This window comes from Stylophora pistillata, chromosome 14, assembly GCF_964205215.1.
Source record: "Stylophora pistillata chromosome 14, jaStyPist1.2, whole genome shotgun sequence".
Lineage (NCBI taxonomy): Eukaryota > Metazoa > Cnidaria > Anthozoa > Scleractinia > Pocilloporidae > Stylophora > Stylophora pistillata.
Genome location: NC_142532.1, coordinates 5,491,563 through 5,503,160, shown reverse-complemented (window position 1 = coordinate 5,503,160; position 11,598 = coordinate 5,491,563). Strand labels below are relative to the sequence as shown.

At 36.9% G+C, this 11,598-nt stretch overlaps 1 protein-coding gene across 1 annotated transcript; it reads left to right on the top strand.

Moving 5' to 3' along the window:
- The first annotated feature begins 4 nt into the window (after positions 1 to 4).
- On the top strand, positions 5 to 10,828 carry LOC111339524 (basal body-orientation factor 1). Its single transcript, XM_022946201.2, has 15 exons — positions 5 to 164; positions 765 to 887; positions 1,960 to 2,083; positions 2,586 to 2,651; positions 3,094 to 3,156; positions 3,457 to 3,537; positions 3,849 to 4,000; positions 5,553 to 5,649; positions 5,838 to 5,885; positions 6,472 to 6,540; positions 6,655 to 6,767; positions 7,168 to 7,258; positions 7,395 to 7,462; positions 8,435 to 8,695; positions 10,491 to 10,828. Exons 1-15 carry the CDS (start codon positions 97 to 99, stop codon positions 10,684 to 10,686), a joined length of 1,620 nt encoding a protein of 539 aa, XP_022801936.2. The 5' UTR covers positions 5 to 96; the 3' UTR covers positions 10,687 to 10,828.
- The last annotated feature ends 770 nt before the right edge of the window (positions 10,829 to 11,598 follow it).

Genomic DNA, 11,598 nt, shown 5'->3' with positions numbered 1-11,598 from the left:
AGTACACCAAAAGAGTCAGCCATTTTGAGAAAGTTAGTTATTGTGGCCGAAGTTAGTTTACGTGGTGGGAACTCTTCCTAATTTTCGAGGAACAAAATGCCTAAAAAAGGAAAGAAAGCAAAAGGAGCAAAAGGAGCAAAAGGAGGAAAAGGGAAGAAGGGAGGGTACGTTTTTCGCCGAAAAATCACTTTTTTCCAACAGAATATAGCAGTTGATTTACGTTTTAGTCAGTTAACCGTCGACCCCAGCTCCGGCAGACGATAGGACGGGAAAACATTGCCTTATTTCTTGTACTTAGTACAATTGAGCTTGTCATTAATTTACCTTTAGAGGCACAGTTTTCTTTGAGTTGGCATGAAACTTAACGCAAGTACACTTTCAATCGATTTCAGATCAAAATTATACTGTTTAGTTGACCAAAACTTAAATTTTATCGATTGATGTATATGTTATTACGGGTTATGGTAAAATTTGTTTTATTTAAAGGAACCATTCAGAGGCTCCTACACGAATTGAGTACTTGAAGTACTCAATTCGTGTAGGAGCCTCTGAATGGTTTCTTTAAATAAAACAAATTTTACCATAAGAGTTATGTCAAAGTAGGCATATGGATACATGCACGGTGTAAATTAAATGTGCGCTTTGAAATCAAGTTAGAATTGTACAGGTTTGGGAGAATTCAAAGCATGGATGGACATGAAAGTGTTACAAACCTGAACATCAAATTGTCTGGTTGAACTTGAAAGTGTTTGATTAATCAACAGGAAGAAAGGTAAAAAAGAAGGAAAGAAGGCCAAGAAGGAATCAGTTCTAAAAGATGCTATGGCTAATGCCAAGCTGTGGGAAACTAAATTGGAAGCTGTGGAAAAATCTCGACAAGAATACAGGTAATACTCATCTTGATGTTTGCATTACTTCTTGATAGAGTTTGACTAATCTATAAAAAGTTCTTTTACAAAGTTTGTAGGAACTTTGGATATGTGCTGCATCGGTATGGGTTTTTACTCTGTAATTTGATTTTATCAGCTGTCAGTCAATAATGTAAGTTGGCCTCTGAAACGAGTTTCCAATGCTGCATGACGACGCTTTGAACATTATCCCAATGTCGCTCAAGGGCCAATGTCCAAAAAATCACCTATTGAAACTATGTACAGAGGCCAACTCAGTTGATAAAACCATTAAATTATCTTGCATGCTTTTGATTTGTGAAAAAGCTAGAATGTTATTCAGGCCTGACTGTGCATTAACTGTTCTGAGTGCTTATAACCACTTGGGACCTAACATTACGTGAATTCATCCTCATGCAGGCCAATATGTTCAATCTATATTCTGCAGTTTACATATTATAGATACAAAAACACACTCTTATTTCCTCTGAAAAACCTCAGTTCACAGGGCTCAACACTAAACTTTTCAACTTACCGGTACTAGCCAAGTGGCCAGTGACATTGTGGATGTTATGACAATTTCAGTTTGTTTACTTGCCAAACTGGCCTGTGGAAATTGAAAACCACTAGCCAAATCTGAATTTCTATGAGTCTGTAGCTAGTTGGCTACCATTAGTGTCGAGCCCTCAGTTCATTCAATAGAATATGTTAAGTTTTACAGGAAAGTCAACAGAGAGCTTAAGTAAACACAAACATGTTTGAGAATTGTAGACAGCTTTTAAAAAGAGATATGCAACTACATGTAATTCTAAGTTTAATTTGCTGACAATATCGATTAGTCAACTGGAAAGCCTTTGTTTTAGAGATAAATATGGATGGGCTTCAGATGGTGATTGGTAGTATTATAAGCAAGGAAAATAATGTTCAACTAGGGCTCGCTCCTGACTATACAGCCACTGTGTGCTTCTCAAAGATGTCTGTGTTATTATAATCTTGTGACACTCCCAGGATCTGAATATTAATTCCACTTATTTTACAATTTACTTAATCTGAAAACTATTTTTGAAAACAGAGAAAATGCCAAGCATTTGTTGTATGAGAATGATATCTTACAAATGCAAATGGCCAGCACTGAAAAGGACACGTTAGATGTCATATCTTACTTGAAACAAGAAGATAGCAAGAAAGATGATCAGGTAAGAAATATTATTAGATATAATATCCAGAAAACTATATTGTAGTACCGGTAAAAAGAAAAAACATCGAAGAACTAAAACATATAAAAGCAATAAAATGAAAAACAAAACACAAAACAATTTATTGTGTACAACTGAAAACAAACTTATTAATATACTATAACCGTGTTCCAACAGGTACTACATATAAGTTTTATTGCAAAGATCATTGTTGATAACAGGTCATTTTTACCAATTAAGTCACTTTAATCCTTTTTCACTAACTGCAAATTCTGTGCTCAGAGAATTGAAAAATTAGATACCAAATGCAGCTGCTGGAATTAATGTTCCTATATCCCACTTTTAAATGGATGTCTTGAAGGAAGAGCCAAAGACAATATACTAGATCTATATTAGTTTCTTTTATTGATTTCACATTTTAATGCAATGTTGTTCTAACAAATTGTTGTTAAATTTAGCGATATAATGACTATCATTTATGGTTTTGATGTTATAATTTCAGGTTTCCAAGCTTCAACAGGCCCTAAAGGAAGTGAAGAGGGAGGCACGAAAAGAACGGCAAGCTCTTGTGAGAAAGATATTTTTAATTGACTTATTATCTACCATCTACAGTACAAACTTCTCATTGTGATCTAAAAAAAGTGCTCCTCGTGGCATGAAGCAGACTGAGACACAGGAAAGTCTCAAGCCAATCAAAATAAGTGTATTTCTAGGAAACTAAAGCATTATTATTATGTACAATCTTATGATAATAAGAATGAGAACAACAAAGCATAATTTGCAAGATTTGTATACTTTACATTTTATTTACCATTCTATCCTTTTTTTGTGCTATGAGGAACATACATAATGTAAGGATGTTCTTGATCTTAGAATGGACAACTGGCTCTTAGAAATTTGACAGTTGCACTTTGAATGCCACCCAACTGTATAATGTTTCTCTTTCTTGATCCGTACTACTTGTAATTTTGAGAGAGACTCTTAAATTTGACTGCGACACTCTTTTGTAGGTCGATGAGTATTCACAGCAGATTCACCAACTGCAGGAATCTTTGGCAGAGAAGACCAATGAGGTAAAGAAATTTTTAAAGGCCTTCTTTGTTGTTTTAAACAATTGGTTCAGGTTTTCTTCTTTAATTTGTAATCACAGTACTGAAACAGACAAAAATCAAAATCCAAGAGTTGTGGGTAGAAAAAAAAAGGGGTTGGGAAGTTGGGAAATGGTCCACCATTGTGCAAACTGGTCAGTGGTGCAATATAGGTACTTCATTTGTTTATCTAATAAAGCACGCTGTTTCTAATCAGCAGATAAGAATACAATCATTTTATGTTAATTAGAAACTTTATTAGAAATTCTTTTAACATCTTGTTAGGTTAAACTGATGCAGTCTGAGCTAAAACTTGTGAAGGAATTCAGACGGAAGAGAGCCCAAATGCAGCGGGAGCTAGATGAGGTAAAACTCTTTTTGATCTATCTTAAAAGTTAGCTTCAAGATAGAATGTAAAGGTAACCTAATTGCCATGCAAGATTCCAAATGGTGCAGTTTTTGTCGTAGAATTCAGTAAGCACTTTTGAAGACAATTTAATGAAAGGTTCTAAGTTAATTCTTCCTTGGAATATTAAAATGGATCAAGAGTTGTAATCTCAAACAGGGTGTATGCATCGATCACTGTATCCTTTAATGGCAGGCAAATCAATAATTATGGTTTTTGGAGCAGAAGTTGTCCATAAAAATGGTAAATTGTTACTCTTGTCATCATGCAGATTAAGGAGAGCATGTCTGCCACAGAAAGACACCACAAGGACACATTGCAGCAAATGGAACACAAGTTTTTTGAAGAAAAGGTTCGATTACAGCAAGAAGCAAGTAAAAAGATTGCAGAACTTGCAGAGAGAGCTCATTCAGAGGCCATCAGGTATTTAATATATATGCATTTTCAAGGGCATATGGACTAACTGGAGGCAGAGTAGGTGCATATATTTACCCCCTCTCATTGGATAAAGTAATGATTAAGTTACTGTTAGTAATTGTGTAATCTTAAAGGTAAAACACACAGAATTTAATTTTTGTGGAGTCCAGTAAAACTATCAGTTTTTAAGGCCCTGACTTGCTGAAAAATTTAAGCAAGATCCTGTGATATTATATGAAATAAAAAATTGTAAGACTCAAGACTGTGGAGTTTTCTCATAAAAAGCCCAGAGTTTTACACTATACAATTGCACCTAAAGGTGACTTGCATTTAAATGCAAATGGAGGAAGAAATTTGAGAAATGAGAAAGGGGATCAAGTTAACATTTCAAAATTAGGGGAATTGGGATGACTTCAACAAGGAAACATAATTTGTTAAAAATTAGGGAAAAAGTATCAATTTACTAGGGCAAAAATCTCCAACATGGAAATTATGGTGAAAAGTCTCACAGAATTGTTAAGGATCTTTGAGGATCGTTGAAGACTTGCCAAAAATCCTTAAAAACAAGGATCTTTAAAGGATCCTTAAAAGATCTTAAATGTGTATATATGCAAAATCGTTTGTCAAGGTCCTCAAGGTTTTGATGAAGATCCCCTCAGGCTCCTAATGGATCCTGCATGAAATAAAGTTTCTATAGCAACGACTTGCATAAAGATCCTTCAAGATCCTCGAGGAAAAATTTACTAGGATCTTTCAAAAATTTGAAAAAAATCTTCCTTTCATATGAAGATCTTTGCAAAGATCCTCAAGGATTTGATCAGGAGCTTAAAATAATCCTTGCGAAAATCTTCCTTCAAGATCCTTAAGGACGTACTTCATGAGGATCTTTCAAAGATCTTAAAAAGATCCTTTTAAGGATCTTGTTTAAGCGTTGTTAGGGCCCTCAGCGATTTAATGGGAATGTTTTATGATAAGAAAGTGAAAGATCTTGGCAAGAGTATTGACAATTTTTCAAAGATCTTTGTCAAGTTCCTCAGGGCGTCTTGAAAATCGTCTTTAAGATGCTCGATAGATCAAAGATTAATTTTCACCCAGGAAGGCTAAAAATCGCGCCAGTTGGAGCGTCCGCTGCTTTGTTTTTTGATGCAGATTGATCTCCACCTCTGATTAAAACAAAGTGCTAAAATAACTATGCTATTTTCTGGGGTGATTACACTGGAAATGGAAGTTGTGTATCCCTACGATCGATTTAATTAATAACGCGCTATTCCAAGAAAAATCGTGCGATTTAATTAATATTATCACTTCTGGTTAAGTAGTTATTCATTACTCTGAAGATCGCTCTCGTATTCATTTCTTCATTCGCAGCTCACATATATGACTTTCATATATTCACGGTCATTTAAATCATAACGCCAATTTTCCAAATTTGCATTGATTTCAGGAAATTAACATTACATGTCATAAGGTGTTCTAGAAATCGATGTTACATGTAATAGTCTTAGCATTAGTAATATTTACAATTAAGTGTGAGCCATTCTCTACTTTGAATTTTTAGCAATCTTGACGAAACAACACGATCCGTGTACAAAGAGAATGTACGGTTAAATGCTGCCCTAGATTTTCACATAAGGGAAGGACAAGAACTAAAGAAGGTTCGTCTACAATATTAGTTAGTGGAAAAAATTCTTAAGGCCTTTTTTTCTTTGGTGTCGAATTATGACAATCCCGATTATAACGTTTACTTGTATGCTACAATTCTCTATTCTTATGTCTTGCATGATTGTGTTTTTTTTATGCTTGATTTCCAAAATAATTTTGTTTACATCTTATTTTTTCAAAGGAAAAACAAGCCTTGAGTACAAAGACTAGCAGTCTTTTATCTGAGAAGGTACGTTTTGATGTTGAGTCAACTTTAACTACGCAAAATGTGAAATTTCCGTTTCAACTTTCTATAATTAGAAGGTGGAATTTTGTACGGAGGTGATGAAGTTACACAACAAATATCACCATTTGTGTTAAGCGCGGGAAAATAGACCCCGTGTGTAAGAATAGTTGAAGAAATGGGCAATTTCTTTTCGGAAAATGTTATTTTCTTTAAATTGAACTATAGCGGAGTGCGCAAAGCAAATCCCCCCATACTTGCAAGAATGGCAGAAACTAAGGTTACGTTGAATCATGATCGATATACGGGGTATTTGCTACCAGTAAGCGGTTTTATCTTCGGTTTTCACGAAGCAACATACAGTCTATTTTCTTTATTTTACTTATTTTTGTATCCTTTACATTATTTCTTTTATTTCTTTTTGCATCCTTCATACGTGTTTGGGATATTCTCGTCTCATTAATGTTTTGTTTGTTTCTTTGATATCCACTCAGTATCTATGAAATTTGGTATTGCTCTGATCTGACTACTGTGAAGACAAAAACACGTTTTGTAACCCTTTTCGCTTTTTATTACATTTTGTTAAACACAGGAGCTAAATGGTATGATCGTGCAAGAGAAAGTTGTTGAAAGCAAGCAGCAGAAAAAGGAAATTGAAGAGGTATGAGGGTTCCTTAAGTTCTCTTGCGCCTTTATTCCAGGTTGACTACCGACATTGTGTATTTACATTTGAAATTTCTGTAGAATGACGTCCTCTTTTGATACTCTAACTTAGCTTCAAGAAAAAGTGAAGACATTGGAAAAATCTCTCAGTCACGTGGTGCGTGAATTCGAGGCAGAACGAGCGTCTTTGGTGCAGAAATCAGAGTATGAAACAAGAAGTTGTAGGTAAGAAGTCATTTTAAAATTCTATACGGTCCAGTGTCTTTAGTGGGAACTGCATTTAATTCCGTACTGCGTTTCTTTGTCTTTTTTTAAGTCTCGTTTATTTGTATTTTTTTTCTTTGTTTTTTTTGTAAGTCTTTATTCTGTGTGTGTTTTATGGGGTGGTTGTTCTTTGTTTCTTTTGTATTTGAGGATAGGGATTTGTCTGCTTGAGTGTTTTAAATTTTGTGTTCGATGTCAGTTGTTGTTGTTATTTTTTGGTTTGGGTTTGTTTGTGTGGTTGTTATGGTTTTTCCTTTTACACTTTGTTGTCAAAGCAGATGACTAACCCATCAGTGTAAATTATTCATTCGATGGTTTCCTTTTTCTTTATTTTGAAATGATTTCCCTCCATTTGTTTCAGAGCTGAAATTTCGAGGCTACAAAGAATAGTGGAGCTTAAAACAAAGGAGATGAATCGTGTCAAAAGATTGGCGAAAACTATTTTAGATCAGGTGAGATCATTTGCGCATGTTCAAATGTTTCACTTTGACCTACATGTATTAAGTTAGAGTACGTTACACCAGATACGCGTTTGAGTTCAGCAGTATTGTTAACCTGAGTATCTAACAATTTTTTTATATACTGTAGAGAACGGAAGTCGAACAGTTTTTCTTGGACTCTCTGGAGTACGTCAAAAATGAAATCATCCGAAACAGGTACTTAGATGAGGCAACGTGTTGATGGCGGGAAATGTTTGCGACCGTTATGATTACTAAGAAAATTGCACCAGCATGTTAAAAATTATTTTTAAAAAAAGCTGTCAATTCTCTTTACTTTCTGCTTTTGAAAATTTGAAAATAAAGAAGGCAAGAATCGATGAAAAGAAGGGGTTACCATTTACGATGAACTTAAAATATCTGGTTGGAAATCTCAAGCGTAAACGTTCCAACGGCAAAGTTTGCTTTACATAATAGGAGGGAGGAAAAAAACGTGCTAAATATACAGAAGATTCTGTATAGAATACATATATCTTATTAACCAGGCGCGAGGGCCGTACTGGGAGAATATCTGCCCGAGATCTTGACAGTACGGATCGAGCGCAGCGAGGTCCGTACAAAAAAGACCGAGGGCCGATATTCTTCCAGTACGGTCCCGAGCAAGCTTGGTTAATAAGAGATTTATAATACGACTGAAGTTCAAAGGGACTCAAGTGCAGTATCATTCGGGACCATTCGGGACAGTGCCCGGTCCAATACTGAGAGAATATTGACCGGCAATAGAGCATTTTTATTGGTTGATTTTAGTTATTGGCCCTCTGACTGCCCGAGTCGTGTAATAAAATCAGTGTATTTTGTTAGTGAGTAGCCCTGATGTAGATAAGCGAAGAATGATTTGTTACGGTGACAAAATGCCTAAAAATTGTCGTCATTGTTTTAACTTCAAAAATAAGAAATAAGAAATAAAAAGAGCAAAAAAAGCAAAACAATATCGTTTTGAAGGATATTGTCTGAAATTTAGTGTACGAACGTGGTCAATACTGGGTTTCTGCTTAAAATTTAACACGTGATAATTCCTTGAAGTGAACTATGCTAAGTGTGCTAAGCTATGTCATAGCTAAGTGCTTTTTGTGTTCACTGAATGGAGTTTGTCTCAAACCGTTTCCTTATTTTTCGACTTTTTCTCTTTAGAATTCAATATCGAAAAGACGCACAAAATGCCTATCAACAGCGCATGCTCGAGGCTCACGCTGGCCACAGTGATTTCCCGCGCGTCAGGACCTTCCGCCAAATGGACAGCAGCACAAACAATGTGTTTGACGACCTGAAAGAGGCCGAACGGTGGACTGGGGTCCAAGGAAAAGTTGACATGTCTGAGCTAACCTGGGAACAGCGCGAGCGGATTCTAAGGATGTTGTTTGCAAAAATGAATGGTTTCAAAGAAAAGAGAAGGTACGATGTTTGCCATTATTCGATGATATCGTTGGTATCCATGTAAAGTTTCCGTTACGTGGTACTGTCTACTATCCTTCGGGAGGGTAAATATGACTTACGAGAATAACGAAACAATTCTTAACCTTTGTTTTCCACTACTCTGCTGTTTTTGCTTTATAAGGGCAATAGAACGCGCAAGAAATGCGGCGGTATCACATTGTAGAGCTGGGCAAATTACGGACGGGAAGCGAAGTTACCGTATGGCCGCACTTTCCATCCTTTAAACTCGACTGTATCATGAAGCGAGGGACTTAGAAGTAAAGAGGCTTTTTTTTTTTATCGTTTGTTTGTTTGTCATAAAAATCCAACCATTTGTCCATTTCTTTTATTTCTATTTAAATTCATGACTCAGACACTAAAGTTGGTGTGCAGCTCGAACTAGGAGCCCAAGTATTTCATGCCGTCCGACAAAGTATTACAGAATAGTAAACAGCTAGTCATCACCTCTCGGGCTAAAACGTTTTTGTGCCGCCGCCTGATACGAAAACCCAAAAAACCCAATGGGAAACCCAATGGGAACGTATTCCCATTGGTTTATTAAAAAAACCCAATGGGAACGTATTCCCCCTTCAAATGCAGGCGCACCAACCTCAGGGGGTCAAAGGTAAAACAGCTTAATTACATGCAAGATCAAATTTTAACGTAAAATTAGAAAAGTGCGAGGGCTGAGATGACTACATTACAAATGTCAAACCTCAAATACGCTATACAACAAAAGACTCAATTAACGCCATAGCGGCCCACGTGCTAACATACCACCAGGAAAATATTTACATTCTTTGTCACAGCCACTTATGGTTTAGTTCCGCCGAATGTAAATACATTTTTCCCTTGCTCCCTGTCTGGTTCGGAAAATTCTGTGTATTGCGCATATATCGGTTCGTGTTGTTCGTTACAACATGTAATCTAGGGTATATTTCTGCGTGTCTTCTTAGTGACCGGGGTTCGAGAATTTAGTTCATCTTGGAGTATTTTCTTCTTTAAAGGCTGATAGTTTCGAAAGAAACTGTTTGGAGCCGCGTCGGTGGGAGTAACGAAATAATTTGGATATATCGACAAAGTTGAAGTGGTAAACTGGCCACCGTAACGATTACAAATGCTGACGTTTCGAGCGTTAGCCCTTCGTCGCAGCGAATAGAGGAATTGTGGGTTGTGTGTGCTTTTAAAGGCAGAGAATGGAGCTACGTTATTGGTAATCTTGAACAAAAGCTCATCTTTCAAACCGGCAGTCTAAATCCCACATGGATCAACGAACGCTTTTCATTCCCCTAATTTATTTTTGTTTTTCTCGTTGCCATGTTCCCACCAATAACGTAGCTCCATTCTCTGCCTTTAAAAGCACACACAACCCACACTTCTTCTATTCGCTCCCACGAAGGGCTTACGCTCGCAACGTCAGCTTTTGTAATCGTTACGGTGGCCAATTTACCACTTCAACTTTGTGAAGGTGTAGTCTGATCGTCCGGGTGAGTGTAGTCCTGAGAAGGACTGTTGTCGGTGGTAGTGACTGACGTTTCGACAACCTGTGCGGAAGTCATCATCAGAGTCAAGTGATGAGACTTGACTCTGATGATGACTTCCGCACAGGTTGTCGAAACGTCATTCACCACCACCGACAACAGTCCTTCTCAGGACTTCACTCACCCGGACGATCAGACTACACCTTCACATGTTACCCCCCGGTTCAAACCATTTACTGCATCACTTCAACTTTGTTGATATATCCAAATTATTTTCTTCTTTCTTTTGCTAGACTTAAGGCACCAGCTCTTGAACCAACGCCTCCGGATTCCCATTCAAAGGCTCTACCATCCGAGCGGACACAGGAAGCACTGGGAGATAGCACATTCCTCACGCAGCAAGATGTGGGTGGCCCATCACTCCCTGCGGCCCTTCCACTCCCACCCGTTACTGGCACCCAAACCTCGACCGCGGGTACTGTTAGTTAAAACAACGAACTTCAAACAAACAGAATGAGGTTACATCTCGTTACGAAAAAAAAAAAGGAATTTGTTGAATAGCTTGTATATAGACATAGCTGTGTCACTATACGGAGACTAAAATGGTGTAAATAAAAACAATTTTTCAGAATTTAATTGTTTTTGTCTTATTTATAATTTGAATTGTTGTCTGTTATAAAGCGATTTTCAGTTAAGTGTCTAGAGTTAAATATCCGAACGAGTACTCATACATACAGCCAGCGTAAACAGTAGTGTCAAAACAACAAATTTTCCACCATCCACTTAAAAAATAAAAAGCCAGATCTCTAAGTATCATTTTTTATGGGGTAAACGCACTATTTCTGATCTCCCATGAAGGAGAGTTGTAGAACAACTTACTGATTCTGACGAGGCAGATATCAAAAGTCATAGAGCGCGCGCACTGCAGGGCGGGAACTGGAAAAGACTGGAGCTGCTCTGTTTTCACGCGCGGCTACAAAGCAAACTTATGGCGGACTTGTCAAACAGACCTCGCCGAGCTAACTTTGTGGAGAATCCCCGCCACATTTGGAATCACATGGAGATTCTGGATCAGATACTAGAGGAAGAGACTTTCAAGATGATCAAATTTTGGTAGATGGATGGAACCCTTTATTTAAATACGGCATTTTATCAAATTAAAATATACAGCAATATTAAAATTTGGTTTACATAAAATTCGTACGCAATACAAGTTATATATTTACTATTAAAAAGCTTAATGTTCTAGAACTAGTTTTGCTGGTGCTGATAGTAATAGTCCAGCTTGCCTAAGTTTCTTCCTTTAAACTGTTTGGCAAATCATTCCAGATTCTTGCTCCGGTAAATGCAAAACTGTTTCTTAAAAATCTGTGCGCAAGATTCATTCTGGAAGATCGCAGT